The 17741-nt window shown below is 34.3% G+C and overlaps 1 protein-coding gene across 1 annotated transcript in view; it reads right to left on the reverse strand.

Annotated features, from left to right (window-relative positions):
- LOC149554881 (putative phosphoribosylformylglycinamidine synthase, chloroplastic/mitochondrial) overlaps positions 1 to 17741 on the reverse strand; it is a 308229-nt gene that overhangs the window by 185089 nt on the left and 105399 nt on the right. Inside the window, exons 8-11 of the mRNA XM_089828894.1 lie at positions 15358 to 15426; positions 15154 to 15261; positions 14863 to 14975; positions 14507 to 14633 (exon numbers count right to left, since the gene is read on the reverse strand). Coding sequence (XP_089685020.1) covers positions 14507 to 14633; positions 14863 to 14975; positions 15154 to 15261; positions 15358 to 15426 — 417 coding nt within the window. The remainder of the gene's footprint in view (positions 1 to 14506; positions 14634 to 14862; positions 14976 to 15153; positions 15262 to 15357; positions 15427 to 17741) is intronic.

The following is a 17741-nucleotide window of genomic DNA, read 5'->3' on the forward strand; positions in this document are numbered from 1 at the left end:
AGTTTGACTCAAAAAAATCACAATTAAATCCTGATAGCAATATCATAATTTGACTTGCTGTGGAAATTCTCCTACTCATCAATTGATGAGCTTAAGGGGCTTTCTAATGAATGGTTCATAAGGCACAACACTTGGTGAAGGTTTTGCAAATGGGGTTGCAAGCTTTGGGTTTAACCATGGAGGAAACTCCGTAGTTAAGCGCGCTCAAGCTAGAGTAGTACTGGGATGGGTGACCTCCCGGGAAGTCCCGGTGCTTCACCCATGTGAGCATCACTTAGATCCAATGAGTGCTAAGTGTTCCATTTATTCTCATGAGAGATGGATTCATGTTCAATCACTACTCATGAAACATGGGTTAATGAGTTTGACTCAAAAAAATCACACAGTTAAATCCTGATAGCAATATCATACTTCTGAAACATGTTAAACACCTCTAATATATACTAAAGAAAATATACCCACATTTTCTTCTTGAAAACATCAACAAACAAGAGAAAATACCTGCATCTTGTGACTGATGAAGTAATCATGGGCCACAAACATCTACATAGACCAATTGTAGGGGTGGAGTGGTCATGGGCCCACGGACATCTACACGTATCAAATCCCTTCAAGCATCACCATCTAAAAATGGAGTCCAATGTTGCTTTTGTGTATGAATCTCAAGTCACCCAAAAACTGAACTGCCTCAAGTCAATTGAGAGAGAGTGGATATTCAGATGCCCATATCAGTGATGCCAGACATTATTGATGGAAGAACTTTCAGCTAGTCTAGAAAATCGCATGTATCATGATCCTCAAGGCAAACTGCAACTATACATTAAGACTCTTTATCAATAATGGTACATTTGTGTGAATTAAAAACATCCAGCTAAGGAGAATGAAGCATAATCTAATTGACTAACAGTAGATTCAACTTCATGCCTAGAACAAACTACACATTGAGAAATGTCAAGACCCTACCACAAAGGGAAATCTGGACATTTCTTTACCAACAACTATATACTCCTCGTCTCCTCCAAAAGAAACTAAATTAGAGAAAGGCATAAACTCTGTGAACCAATCCCACCAATGTGTGAAATATCGAGAAGCACTAGAATCAATGTACCTGATTTAGGATGTGTCAAGATCTAATAACATGTGGTCATAAACGCATATGAGGTAGACCCTTTATCAAAACGTATAGCAGCTTGGGCCTTCTGCTAAGACCCTCTCTGTGAAGATTGTGCAACTGCTAGCCGTTTCTTGCAATCTATTTCCAAATGACCCAACTAGTGAGTGTAATTGCACTGAACAGTCTTCTTAGAAATTGAAGGTTTACCTAATCCTTTTTGTGGAGTGGTTAAGTCTATTCTTGTATAAGGCTTGTTCAAAAGAGGAGGAATTGGCATGACTTCCAAACTACTACTTCCCTCTATCCTACTACAAATGCTTGTTGCGGCAATCAAAGCAAGTCAAAGCAACATTAATAAAAGTGATATTGAGCATCTCTAGGAAGTGTTCATAGGATCGGGGCAGGTTTTTTCGTGTGATCACTACTATATCTTTTTCCTCCATCTCGCAGCCAATAGCCTCTATCTAATCACAAACGTCCTTTATTTTTGTAAGATGTGCCCAAAGAAATGTCTTCTCATCTATTATGATAGAAAACAACATATTCTTCAAAAAGAAAGCTCAACTGTTGTCAAATATCTCATAACAATCCTTCAAGACATCCTATATCTCTTTAATTGTTATTGAAAGCCACCTAAGGGAGCATATCATCTATAATTGAAAGGTAAAGTAGCATGACATCTTCCTAATTGCATTCATCTTATTTATCTTGATTTGTCTATACTTGAGTAGAACATATTTTGTACCCAAAATAATCTTAGCAAGACGACCATATTCAAATATCACCATCATGAGTTGTAATTGTGACCATTAAGCTATCGATTCCCTTCTAGCATAACGTCGGTCAAAGATGTCATCACTAAAATAGAGGGTGTTGGTCAATCCTGTAAAGATATAGAAATTGAGGCACAAAATTTAAAAACCAAAAAGTAGAAACCAAATAAGTTTAGATTACTCAGAATTTTTAAATGAAAGAAATGTTATTATGCACAAAGCTAAAAAAATGCCCAAAAAATCCCAAAATTCAGAATGGATGAAAATAGCGGATATAGAAAGATAAAAGTTACAAGTTGTCTCCAAAATATCATGGGATGACATGGAACAAAGGGACGCTGAAAATGAATGAAAGAGAGGTGCTAAAAATTGCAAAAAAATGTAGCTAAAAACTCCCAAAAAAATTAATGTTAGAAAATTGTATTACTTTCATGGGGCCAATAAGAAAATCGATTAGGTAGAAGCTTGAAAGAGAACGCTTGTCAATGAGCCATTAATGAAATGCCACATGAGCATACAATGAATGTTCCTTTAAAAGATAATTTTCCTTGACTTTTACATTCTTGGCAAATCAAATGAATTTGGTTATCGTATTGTCGATCTCTATCATTAATACACTTGGCATGCTCTGATTGGTTGAAGAAATGGGCACCATCTCAGCAAGCTTGTCTTATAGATTTGATAAAAAAACCTTGATGATGAGGAAATATCTCTTGATACTCAAAATTACCAAGCCTTGGATGGATTTCGGATGCCCAAGTTATTTCCACTTCATAAACTTCTTCTAATCTAGGAAATCCTCCCATTGCTTTGGCTTGGGAATCTACAACTATTACCAAAAGTTTTGATAATATATCAGAGCCTCTAAAGACGCCCATATACATGTTTGGAGAAATACTAACATGAAATAAATATAGTGAAAAATATTTAAAAACACTACAAATGATACAAAAGGCCATGAAAAATAAGCGTTCATACAACTATTGTCTATCAAGAAAATGAGGAAAAATGGCACCTTGTTTGGTGCTATCCCATATATATACATTAGAGTCAAAGTACAGAATAAAAGAAACAAAATTGTCACAAATCACAATGAAGGAGACAATATAATAAATGTTAATGTTGATAGGTGTGGGACCTCTACTAAGCAAGCTTGATTGGGAAAACTCGGGAGGAAGAGTGACCATCTGTCAAAAGCTCTACTAATAGTCACAATCAATGATTAGCAAAACCTATAAGAAACTGGTAATGTGTATTTTAAAAAGTCATATACACTAGCTTTTGCCTTTGTAGGTTGAAGAGAGAGAATCCCTTAATTCATTGCTGGGATTAATGAGATGCGGTTGTATAAATCAGCCAAGAACTATGCAGAAACTACAATATCCAATGTAAAATATCCATATAACCAAAGAGTGAGAAAAGGAGGATGTACACAATCTAGTTGTCATGGATGAGCCCTATAGCTTTTAATACCTAAGAATGATCACTTGGTGAAGGTATAGGACCACACATCGCTGATTTAGAAAATGAAGAAAAGAAAGTAGAGAAGTCCACCGTATTCATACAAGGAAAAGTATCTCCTCACATAATGTGAGGCTCCCACCTATGGATGGACATGGATGCTTTATATTTCAATATTACTTTGAGACAATCTATTTGATTCTACCGATATAAGCATTACAGTAGTCTTTAGCTATTTCTCCATATATAGAAGGATACATAAAACATAATATGCACCAATACCATGACATAAATTATCCAACCATTTTTTTTTTCTGGAAAACATCTTAATGAATAAATATAAAGCTAATCCGCATCATCACTTTGTTTCTACGAAAAGATTCAATTAAATTTCTAGTTGTGGAACAAAAGGAGAACTAATATACCAAACGTTATTACCCAATATGAAACTCATCTACTAGATATAATATAAATTTGCAAAGAGATATAGTATCATCTTACTAATCTAATAATTGTCAAGTAATAATGTTTTGAGATTGGTTAAATGTTATGCATAATTGATGTTGTTGTATTAAATAGAGGAGATGAAAACCCCTTATATAGATTTACAGAGACAACATTTCTATTATGAACCAATCGTAAACTAAAGATGAAAATGGAAACTACCTAATAAGCTAAAGACTAACTAAGATGACCCTTAAAGAAACATTACAATATTCTAATAATAATAAAGGAAATAATCCTAAACAATAATGTTATGCCACTAGGTTTTTTTTAACCATAATAGTCTCGTTTTATTCTTCTAATATAATATCAACCATAATCAAAACTCTCATTAAGAAATATATGATAGTGGTTCTAGAGGTGAAGATATAACTAAATGGTTGCAATCCCTGGTTGTAATCACTATTGAGTCATATATAAAGAAAATATATAAAATTATCTTTGTTCAATGTTGATCCTTGCCAAACTTACAACTAAAAGATATGTAGATTGATAGTTCAAATGGTTTAATACTCATTCATTGTTAGTATCATCTATCCTAGCATCATGGAATTCGGACTTATGCAAATAGTGTATATTATAAGAGTTTTACACCACATAATCTCAATTTCTTACCTCCATGATTCTTATAAGCATAAACAAACAAAATGAGCATCCTTAGAAGTGGTCTTCAAATTTGAGAAATATCTTAACATCTAACTCTGGAATGGAAAAGGTAACTCAAATTGTTTATTGTTTAACATGAGAATTCAACATTGTCCCTATAGTAAGAAGTATATCATAACTTCAGTTAGATATTTCATGATGTAAAAATTATTCTTAGGAGAACAAACTCATAATAATTATATGGATACTTTAATTTGTTGAGACTCCATTTCATATTGAATTGTAAATTTTGTACAAGACTATACTCTACAGTGAGCATTGTCGTATTTCTCAATGAATTGAAGGTTCTACAATTACTAAGAATGGGCATTGATTCATTGCTATATTGGTAGATAAATTTTTATAGATTAGTCCTAAGTTACCAGTGCGTCCAGGAAATCACCGGATGCTGGTTCTGGTGCTTTCGGATGCGTGGATGCGTTTGGATGTTGCACCAGTGCTCCCTGGAAGATCGTCCAACGCCTACCGATGCGCACGGGATGTGTTTGAGAGCATCCGGAGAGAATCCAGAGAGTATCCAGGCATATTTGGAGAGCATCGGGACTTTTTCAATGCCCATTCACTTAAGTGACTTTAAAAAACATGTGTTTAATTGATTTTATTAATTATATTTTTGCTCCTTTTTGCCCCAAAACCCTAAAGTGGCCCTAAAAGAGGAATTTTTTATTTTTGAATATTTCTTTGCATACATAAATTATAGTATACACTATATATATATATATATATATATATATATATATATATATATATATATATATATATATATACATGTATATATCTATATATATGTATCTGTATGTATATATATATATATATATATATATGTATATATCTATATATATGTATATATATATATATGGCTGCACCCAAACGCATCCAAAATCCCCCAAAAAAAAAAAAATCGCGCATCCACACGTCAGCAACCCGCACACATATCAGCATCGATAACTTAGGATTTGTATAGTCACTAGTGCAACTGAAAAAACCAATGTAAATAAGGTTTTGATTCATGTCATATGGAACCTCTCTAAATTGTCAAACATAATTGCTCCAAACATATTTGAAACATTAATAAGTACAATTTGGTGCTTCAAACTCTAGGGATAGATGGATGTGACACTAAACATCAATACTTCTTTTCATTCATATGAAAAAACAGTGATTATCTTAACAATAAATTATCAAAAGATGTACTAGTCAAAATATTATAACAAGAAATGGAAGTTCATCAACTAAACATCAGTCTATTTTACACCACTAAACTAGACAACCTATTACAAATATGCCCTTACATGTCAAGGGGTCAATTCTTATCTTGCTATTTGTATAATGTCAAATCTCAATTTGCTAAATAGAAATTCAACGAAATAATAAAATATATGATCCATAATATGAATAGATTCGATGCCACATTCAAGTCATTCTAAAAATTAACTAGCATGCCATCAGTGATTGATGAATGCTCAAGTGGTTGTAAAAGAATAGTATTAGGTGTACGATTGGCGTGAATAATAGTTGAACCTTGTTAAAGAACCATAGGAAGATTTCTATAAAGAGAAATTTAAGCTATATGTAGGTTGATAAGTAGGAGATACTATCCACAGCAAGTCAAATTGTGATATTGCCATCAGGAATCAACTGTGTAGTTTTTGTGTCAAACACATTGACCTAAGTTTCATTGCTCACAAGAACCTACCTCTATGGAACATTTAGCACTCATTGCATCTAGGTGATGCTCACATTTATGCAATGACATGTTATGGAACAGGAAAGCAAAACTCAAGTATGCAATAACATGTTATGGTTGTTATTTAAATATTACGAAAAGCTGTCAATTAGAGTTGACTCATTGTGTTCTTGTACTATAGATAGATGGTATAACAAGTACGGCAGGAACTTGTTTGTTTAGTTATAGTAGAATGTTATTTAAAAAGAATATTGCAAAATAGATAAGTTCGGACCAGGATAAATAGGTCGTGTAATGTCCATTAAGCATGTACTTTTTGGGCATTGCACACAGTAGATGTGATAGAGGGCCACACCACTCTAACAACTCACAACCAAGAATGCAACAATATAGAGACCAAGAAAAAAAAAAAAATGATTCACAAATAATTTTATTATACTTGAAAAATCCTTACAACACGCACAAGATGATATGACTTCTTCAACATAAGAGAAATCCTAAATAAGAGTCTTCACACCTTCTAGCTTCTACTTCTCAAACTTCTCCTTGAACTTGATTAGAAATGCTCATATGCCTTGCTTAAATAGGCACTTACCACCCTATGCATGACTTATCCACAACCTTCTAGAATTCCTCCTACACAATATCCACAACCTTCTAAAACTTCCATAACCTTCTAGAATTACAACTAAGCACCACCATGTGGCCCAATTAGAAAATTACATTTCCTTTATGGATCACAACAAATATTAAATGCAAGATTTAAGAAACTTTCCACAAGCTTCTAAGATGACACCTACACACCTCGATTAATGTAATGACAACTATTTTATTTTTATTTTTTTCTATTTATGCCACTTATGCACCTCGAAAATAAAAATCCTCTTTTCCTTTCTTTTCTCCTTTTTATTTTTATTATTTCGCCTCTAATTTTCGTCACTTTTCTCTCTCCTCCAAAATTGTTTTTTTTTTTTTTTTTTGGCCTTTTTTTCTTTTTCAAAATTTTTTTTTTTCCAATAATTTTCCAATGCAAGATGCTCCTGCATCAGACTCCCCCAGTAGATAGAAAAGTGTGTCCCACACTTGGACGCCAAAAAGAAAATCTATAACCATCTTCATCTTCACCAAAGGCTTCCACCTCAATAGGGACAACAAAACCACCATGCAAATCCTCCACATCTGCATTACTCTATCAAACACTAGAATCTCAACCATCCAATCAACATGCTCATTCCCAGGAACAAACTGAACATAATGCTTCATTAGCAAACTCCCATTCACATCAACAACTAGTGAATCCACACCAGCAGCAACAAACCCCGCATTAGCAACAACAAACTCCATATCAGCACCAACATGTAGATCTCCATCAATACATGCCAAACTCTCAGAACCAACAACCTCATTGCTCACAACAAGATGCTCTGCAATACATAACTCACCTCCAACAACTGGATCATCCACGACCAAGTGTTCTACAACATACAAGTCACCACCAACATCAACTAGATCATCCACGACCGACTGCTCCATAATCTCCATGTCAGTCTCAACCATTTGATCATGAAAACCAACCTTCATCCCAACATCAACAAGGTTAGGAATATCTTCAGCAAAAACCTCTAGTTGCTTTGCAGGTTCTACATCAGACTCCACAAACTGATCAGCAAAACCAACCTCTTCCACCTCAACCTTGCGATGCCATCTTCTCTCACGAACCTCCTTAACTTGATCAGCCAATCTATCATCCAACCGAGAAATCATCTTAGAAAAATTCCTCTCCACTATATCATGGATTTTCGCAATCATCTTAGGGTCCAATCCTCTTGGAGCCATCTCCCAAGATCTTCGTAAACCCTCTGCAACAAATCCTTCCCACGCTCCTTGTGACAACCAAATTGTTTGCAAGTCAAATCGCAACCTGCCACCTCGCACGAACAATCAGGAACCACATCACAAGTCTAGGACAACGGATTTGCAATCCACAAGCTCTGATAAACTTCACCCAACCAAGGTCCTGGTACAAACTGCCTCACACTTCGGCGATCTGCTTGTACACTCAGGAACTCCTGCTCTGATACCACTTGATAGAGGGCCACACCACTCTAACAACTCACAACCAAGAATGCAACAATATAGAGACCAAGAAAAAAAAAAAATGCTTCACAAATAATTTTATTATACTTGAAAAATCCTTACAACACCCACAAGATGATATGACTTCTTCAACATAAGAGAAATCCTAAATAAGAGTCTTCACACCTTCTAGCTTCTACTTCTCAAACTTCTCCTTGAGCTTCCACTCCTCAAGCTACTCCTTGAGCTTGATTAGAAATGCTCATATGCCTTGCTTAAATAGGCACTTACCACCCTATGCATGACTTATCCACAACCTTCTAGAATTCCTCCTACACAATATCCACAACCTTCTAAAACTTCCATAACCTTCTAGAATTACAACTAAGCACCACCATGTGGCCCAATTAGAAAATTACATTTCCTTTATGGATCACAACAAATATTAAATGCAAGATTTAAGAAACTTTCCACAAGCTTCTAAGATGCCACCTACACACCTCGATTAATGTAATGACAACTATTTTATTTTTATTTTTTTCTATTTATGCCACCTATGCACCTCGAAAATAAAAATCCTCTTTTCCTTTCTTTTCTCCTTTTTATTTTTATTATTTCGCCTCTAATTTTCGTCACTTTTCTCTCTCCTCCAAAATTTTTTTTTTTTTTTTTTTTTTTTTGGCTTTTTTTTCTTTTTCAAAATTTTTTTTTTTTCCAATAATTTTCCAATGCAAGATGCTCCTGCATCAAGATGTGATACCTGAAGTGTTCCAAGAGAATCGAGATGACAAATCAGAGAGAATAAAATAGAATAATACATTATTTTAAATAAGTTAATAACGAAGCACTGACAAAATATAAATAATAATTATCCAATTTTAAAGAGAAATGATGTGCATATCCTAGAATTTATACTTGACACCCCTAATAAAACAAGACTACTCAAATGCCAATTACTCTAAAATGAAGTGACCCTATTCCAGGCAACAAAATGAAAAGGGAAGAGCTAAATTATATGCCAGAAAATGACAGAGACACCCAAGGCTACTAGTACAGATGTAATCAGAGTTGGAAGATAATTAACAAAGTTGTAGAATAACTGTTACAGCTCTTCTATTTCTATGAATTTCATTAATAAGTATAGTCAACAACACCTAATACTAAAATAAGGCATCTGAATAGAGCTCATCTCATTCATGTATAACCAGTGATAGGATTAAATCTTACTTGCAAGGCAATTCCAATACACTTATGTCCTGCTCAAAAAGTGGCATGAGGGTGATTGAAAGAACAAAGGGGAATTATTTCTTTAACACAAATAAAACAGGTTTCTTAAGCCATCACAAATTTTCAAATTTCTTCAGATATCTGTTGAACTTTGATTTCAGTCTTCTCTGCTGGTAAGTGGCTCAAGACGCAAAAGCAAGGACAAATTGGATTTCAGGATCAGGTGAACGGCAGAAAACAATGGAAAACTCCTGCTAGAACAGAATTTTTTGTGGCTAAGCTTTTCAAATGGTGCAGACTGTATATGACCAGAGAGCTATGAAGATCACATTTCCTTGTCAAAAGCTGATGAGAATCTATAGACAGACTTGAAAAACGTTTAATGCTTGTTCCTTTGTAAATATCCAGACCAAAACTTCTCTAGAATTCTGTAATTTATTCTGCAGCCTGCCACTAACTGATGAGATGTATCTAAAGTTGAAGTCATGAATTTCATTGACAAAGTATCTGATACCAGGAGTCTTGGTGTATATATGGGCTTTACTTGTCTTTGTAAAAGAAAATGGTTAGAAACTTTCAGGTGACAATGTTTTAGAAATAGAATGAATTGGAGCTGGGCTTAAAACTAAATTGCATGACTCTTCTAGTGTGTGTAGTTTGGTAAAGGGCCAGTTTTCTTGATTAATTAGGCATTGAGCATTGTAGATGTACAGAATTTTAACATGTAATCACATATTTTTTTACTTGAATGTCTATATGTTCATGAGTTGCCACTTATCATCTGCACAAAAAGCTTGGTAGTGGTTTCTTTGCTGTTTTCATGCACAAATATTAACCAGCATCAAAATATTTTTCATTCCTTATACTCTTGCATTACTTATCCCTAATGCTAATCCAGACAGATAGAGCTGTGAGGAGTTCCTTCGTGATACAAGTGGAGCTCATTAACAACCATAAATGTCTTGAATTCTCTGGTTTTAATATTATGTCCTCCCCTATCTCCCTTCTCTCTTTATATCCCTATGCTTATCCCATTTTTCTTCCTCTCTTAATCTGTTTCTTTTCTTTATGCTTCATAATACAGTTTTCAGTTATTTTACTCAAATTGCATCCCCTAAACTCAGCTCAAAACCACACTGCAATCAATTCTACCTAAATCTTTACCAGGACTTCTGTAAAAGAGTATCTCATCACTGCTGAACTATCTTGCAGTACTGACAACCAATTACTCTCAGTCCTTGGAGAAGCAAATTCCAGTCTCCTTCCTAGAGAGGAATGGGTTTTTATTTTCCTGAGTTGGACACTATTGAACCATGTCATTTCGATTCATAAACATTATTACTTGCTAATTTTTCTTGTTAGTCCATTGTCTTGTATGATTTTCTTGGCCTCAATTTTATTTTCTATATTTAACTTGGCATCATGCAACGACTTGATGAACCAAAAAAAGAGATCAATTATGTATTTTGGCTTCCTTCATATGCTTTTCCAGCTCAGTTGTCCAATGCAAAAGCATTGGAAAACAAAAGTAATGTTCTCTTTTAGGATATCTTGAAATCTCGGGATGATTACTAAAACTTCTCACTTACTCTATCTAATTCTTGCACTTGAACTAACAGAGATTATGCACAATATCAATTGCTATTTTAGATTCAAACAACAATTTGTATGCAATATGATATAGGTATATATATGTTCATATGACTAGGAGCAATCTCTTATTAAGTATGCTACAGAATATGATATCCTATCACTTACAGTGATATAGGATTCACTGCTTTTGATATGATACTATTTCTGATCTATCTTTATGATTATGCACGACATATGATATTTCTTGCAGAAATATACTTTGCTGTGTCTAATATAACAATATAAGTATACAACAGTGAAAATATTGCCTCAAGTGATGAGTTGATGTTTCAAATCTTTACTTGCATGCTTGCAACTAAAAGATCGAAGCTGTTTCTGATGTACACGTTCTGCACTTGCAATCACTGGCGCTGTCTCTGATCTGCAATTAAATTGCAACCGATTATGCCAATCACACACTTAGTCAAGTGAGCAGATCCAAGTTTGGATGTAAAAGTGATAAAAGGTTTTGAATGATTAATTTCTGCAGTGAAACTGAGTAACTTCTTATATCTTTCCTTCATGTTTGTCATCTCTCAATACTATTACAAATCCTACCTCTTGAGTTATTGATGAAGCTTAAACTCTTAACTGATCTTGTCAAAGGATACTCATATCCATTCATACAGTTAAACCAATCAGTTATTCTTAGGTATCACTGCCTTGATGTGCCTTTTCAGATCTCGATTATGCCAATAATTATATAATTAACTAATCAGCAGTTAGAATCCCAAAATTGACATTGTTAGATGCTTTCCTTATAAACATTTTAATAAATGTAATAACTATTTCATGTTAAGTATGAACGTAGTCAGTTAAGTGGAATTCATTTATTTTAAGTAATTATGACTATATGATCCCGATTTCATTTATGTGGAATATAGAATTTAAATGATTTATATTCGGGATTTTGTTCATGGATGGATAATGTCTTTCCAGTATATAAATGGTTTATCGTTTATAAATTTATAATGATGAAGAGGACTAATACTCCTTGTCAGCAGATGCGGAGAAGATCGTTTCCATGGGCGGGCAAAGAGTATCATCAGATTAAGGACATGTGGAAAAGATTAGAAATGCCATCCCAAAAGGAACCATAAGTGAATAACTGGTCATCAGGTCTGGGGTGGGGTGTTTCCTTGTTTATGTCTTGTTGGTTGTCTTTTCTAATCTGGTGTTCAATAAAGAATATTGAACCCTCTAATTCATTTTACAGCATTGGATCTTTATCTCTCAATGTAAACACATGAAGATATAAATAAATTTATACATGTATGCCAATGATCATTAAATATATGAATGCTAATTATGTAACTATGCATAGAAGAATGCATATGGCCGTATTTTAAACGACCATCTCAATGTATCTATAATGATTTAGCAATTATGTATGTAAAGTGTAAATGGGCACCTAGTCTCTAGCATGTATGCACTTAGTTCTATAAACACATATAAATAATATGTATATAAATACATTATTATATCTTAGTGCATTTGGGAACTTGATACTATTATTAGTTGGCTATTATAGTCAATCGAACTGGAAAGTTATAATCACCTTATATTCTTTTCAGTGCTAGCTTCTTGTGTCGCTTAGTAACTCCTCTTACCACCCAATGGAAATGAGTTAGTTGATATTGTCTAAGCTACCTTTTTCTTGGAGGGTTCCCTCATTTGAAGTCACAAGTTTTTTGAGAGCTCTACATATTGCTCTGCAATTTTTCATCACAATTGAGTGGATCATGCTCCTCTGAAAGCACTGTGGCAGTCTAGGAATCAATAACAATATTATGAGGCGTGATTCTTTTTATTATTTTATGGTGTGCCATGTAATAAGCATTCAATTATGGAATTAAGTCAGTGGTTTCTTTGCGATATTTATAGTATATACATCAAATTGTGTTTAGATATGCATCTTTTATATTTGTTCTTCTTTCATCACCGTGCTAAGGTGGCATTGTTTCATAATTGGTTGAATCTAACCACATTAGAAAGCCATTCTATTGCATTGAAGTCAGGGCATTGATTTGCATTTATGATCGATTTTGGATCAGTTAATCATGGTCAAGATACATTGTTGTGAATATACAACCAATAGCAGAGAATCTTAATCATTTATAATTATCAATATGGTCTGCTTCCAGCAAGCTTTAGTTACATCACTCTATATTGCATGATCATCATTTCTTCTTCCAGCAAGAATGATAAAAATATTTCTAGCTTCTGTAATGCATGAATTTATCAGTATACGATTATCAATATGTGGATTTATCAGTATGTGGAGTCATTTTAGAGACTTCTATTTGAATTGTCAAAAGTTAAAACCATAATTACAGAAACTGAGAAAATATCACGACTAATAAGCACTCAGCCTCCATGCTGATTATTTTCAAATTTGTGGAATTTCCATCTTAATTGATCAAACTTATTTTTTTACCAGAATTTAAATTTTTGTCCAGAAAACCACACAACATTTTCTGAATTTTTCACTTACCCCAATCCAGAACTCTGCCATACTAATCCTTGTCCACATTTTCCAGATAATTTTTAAAAAATTATCTTTATATTGTTAATTTTTCGCAAGAAAGGTTTTTCCTAGTTCCTACTATGGTCAATGCCATGCTTGCATAACTTGAATTCTGCATCTACATGGTTAATTTCCTTCTTAACCAAATTCATTTGTATTGTACTATTGAGTAGTGTGCATATTTACCATAAAAAACACATGTGTTTCCCTTCAACAGAATGATTGGTCATTGTATATCTGTATCAGCTAAGATGTAAGAGCACATTTTGCATCCATGCAGTAGTGTGTAGATTGTGTAAGTTCCGCCCCATTTCTTATGCATATCACAAAAATATAGAGCCCCAAAAAAAGTGGACTAATGAGACAAACAATGCTTATAACTTTATGGTTCTCCATATTCACTGAGATTCCTCAAAATAAGACCTTACAGAAAACATAAAGGGGAGGGACTCAGCTTCTCCATCATATGCCTATATACATGTTTGTTTGATACCTTATAGGCTAATGATCAAAAATAAGCTCCCCAAAAAGCCAAACAGAATTTTTACACACATAATACAGGGCCATAATAAAAATATACGATCTTAAAGTTGACATCTGCCACAGACATTACATTAAAAAAGACAAATGCAACCCTTGATAATGAGAATCAGCATTTGCCTTTAGAGTCAATTTATTAAGAATAACTTACAAGAACACAATAAGAATTAACTTATGAGAATACAACTAACATTATTTCTAAATGAACTTTGCTGAAGCATGCAAAATTAAGACCACGCTTTGAAACTTCTGTTAACTGGCATTATGATACTGATAAAGAAAAGTTACAAGAGCGTTACCGCACAAGGGAAATTATGTGTCTCAGCTGTGAAAAGAATATCAAAGTCACGATGAACAGTGCTTAATGGAGATGTTGAACCTGCTGATACTGGAAGTAATGCTTCAACTGGAAAACCTTTGATTGCACTAATGTTTAATCACATCAAACTTTGTAAATCAGAGTATCATCAATTATACTCAAGCTACATGAAAATAGTTTATTAAACAAACACGTAAAAGCAAAAATATATACTTCAAAGCAGAAAAAAAAAATTTAAAATACAGGGCCTGCATTTAAATCCAATAGAAGGTACAGCAAATCATGAAGCAAGTGGCACTATCCAGGAACAAAATCTGAGCAAATCATCAAATAAACCTTGAATTATCATTGAATCCAATAACAGAATTGTTTAAATTTGCTTCAAGCGTATCCTTGACAATCCCCATTAAAGTGTCAGGAACAGGTTGTCCATTGATAACTAGCTCCCCCTGATAAAAAATGATGGAGCATTAATGAAACTCCCAAGAGCTAAATTACACAAGGCATAGTAACCCAGAAAGTCACTAAACTTTAATCGAAAAGAATATGAGTTCAACAATCTACAGGGGTTAAATCCACTGCCAAGCAAAGGTAAGAAGAAAACTAGCTGTTCTTCATAATGCATACCTTAAAAAACCAATGTCTACTATGCTCACTGTTAGATTGTGCAATATCAAAAAGTTCAACATTGGTAGGGTTGCGTTTTATATCATCTCGGAAAAGCTTTGTGTAATACTGCAGCCAAAACAAGATTCTCAATGAAACACACGCCCTCAAAGAAAATATGAAAATCAAATTTTACAGGAATGAACTATTAAGGATCAAAATTACCTCCAAGTCAAAATCATCAAAAGCAAGCCCCATTTGTTTGTTTATCTCTTCCAAAGCTTTCCTGCCTTTCTTCAACATTAGCACAAATGTACTGTCAGATAGTACACATCTAAAGACCATAAGATATTGAGAATAAACAATTTTCTAATTCAGCTAAATGGGAAGCTTTAATTTCATTCACAGAATTAAAAGCAGAATAAAAGACTATTTTTTTAATATATCATTAATTCAATTTACTAACATGATGAAAACAAATACTAAAACATTACAACCACAAAATAGTTGTAATACAAATTAGTGGATGTGCATGATAGACTGCACTATGCCAATAAGGTACGAAATGTGCAATGTATTTTTATTCTTCAGACATGGGCAGGCTTTTAAACCTCCTTGTAGTTTCCCAACTGGCAAATAGAGATTAACAGGAGTATCAGCAAGAAGGCTCACAATCATAACCAAATTCTCTTCAACAGTTTCATTGCCACATCCAGCTAAAGTTTGAGTTACATCCCAGAATCTCAATATTTCTTTAAGCAATTAAGAATTTCCTTATAGTTGTAACTTATTTTGGAATCCATGCTCGATATCACCATTGCAAAGACCAATCAGTCATTCACCTCCACAACATGGAACTAAAAACAAAAGTAATCAGCTTTAGATATCCAGTCTTTTAGAAGACTCCACTGTCTCCATAAAGATGCACAGTATTTTTTTCAATCACGATATATTATGACATGCAAAGAGGCATGGCATTGTTTATCCAAGAAGTGACTTGATGTTAGAAAGACTTGCGAAAATGGTTAAAAATTTTACCACATTATAACCATGTTTCAACGTACAGAAAGGTAAAACAAAGGACAAATCTCAATGACTTCTGATTGGGGTATATCACTTATTCTTCTAAATACAGATGTCTGCCTTATTTTTTAATACAATTTCTATATCAAAACACTCAAATTTCTTTAAAGTGGTGTGTTCCTTCCCATGTAAAAAGGTGTGACACACACCTCAATTTAAGATACTAAATTAGAAGATCAATTTAAAAGAGAGGGACCGATGAAGCAGGGATAGGGATCAGAGCAGAGTGTTTTTTGAGATCTAAATTTTTTAAAATAATAATAATAATAACAACAACGTGTTAAGGTTGTAGCTTCAGTCGGATTGAAGCAATCTGAGATACATTATTATTATTAGTAAATCGCCATTTCGTATATATACTTATCCATGTTAAATTTTATATATATAATTATTTTTGTTAATATATTATCTAAGTTACCGATTCGGATGCGGACTCGGAAACGGATGCGGGAAGCGTGATTTTTTTTTTCTTTGAGGGATGCGGATGCGTATGGATGCCTCTGTTTGTATGTTAGGGACTGCTACAGCAGTTCCATATAAGTCTGAAATACTCCATTAAGGGTATCGTACAAGATGATTGAGGCCCATACCAGGCCTATAGCTGAGTTCTGGGTAGTGACTGAGACTGTGACAAAGTTTTGCATAATGATTTGGTCAGTAAACAGAAGTTAGCACTCAATAAACGCACCGTGCCAACATCCAACACGCTTCCAAATGCTATTGTCAATAGATTCTATATAGTAGCCGATGGGTAGAATTGTATACAAAAGGGCGCGTGACGGTTGAGTCACCCCTTCGGGAAGTATATGTACACCGTCTGAAAGGGACTTGACATCATCATTGTAATCATTGAATTCGGATTGTAAGCATTGAGTGCATATTGCATATATGAATAAAGTATATGTTATGTGTTGTATCGTGCTATACTACATGCGTTAAGTAGCTTTATCCTATACGGTAAACATTTGGCACAATTGCCTATAAGGACCGAATGCTATGAATGTCAAACACATTGAATAAAGATAGAAATAAGAATCCAGAAGATGACAGCGTACGTGTGGCACCAGAAATATTAAAAAGCACACAGCAAAGCAACCGGAGGCACAAACTCCAACAACTCGCCGAAGGGTATGGCAATGGTGTCATAGGAGGTGACCACGGTACCACAAAAGCACTGACGAACGAAGTGCAGTGACCAAGTCGATCAAGGGAGTGGCTAATAGAAGAAGTCCAAGAAAGGCCAAGGGTGATCGAAGGAACAAAGGAAGAATTGGCAAACTGGTATACGCCAAGGGGGAATCCAGACAGAAGGGAAAGGACCAGCGTGACTCGGAGTGTCGAAGGAACTCGAGCGTGGGGTGAACTCTTCGTCCCTGATACACATGACGAGCAAATACAGTTTGGTCAAAACAACCAAATCCTTGAGGAAGCCTTCATGCCACTTGAGAACGTAGGTGTCTGTAACGCGGGTGTTCAGAGCGGTACGGGAATACAGAACAGCGCAGGTGTTCAGAGCAATACGGGAG

The sequence above is a fragment of the Cupressus sempervirens genome, chromosome 5 (genome assembly GCF_028749045.1).
Source record: "Cupressus sempervirens isolate cs-2001-9-10 chromosome 5, ASM2874904v1, whole genome shotgun sequence".
Classification (NCBI taxonomy): Eukaryota; Viridiplantae; Streptophyta; class Pinopsida; order Cupressales; family Cupressaceae; genus Cupressus; species Cupressus sempervirens.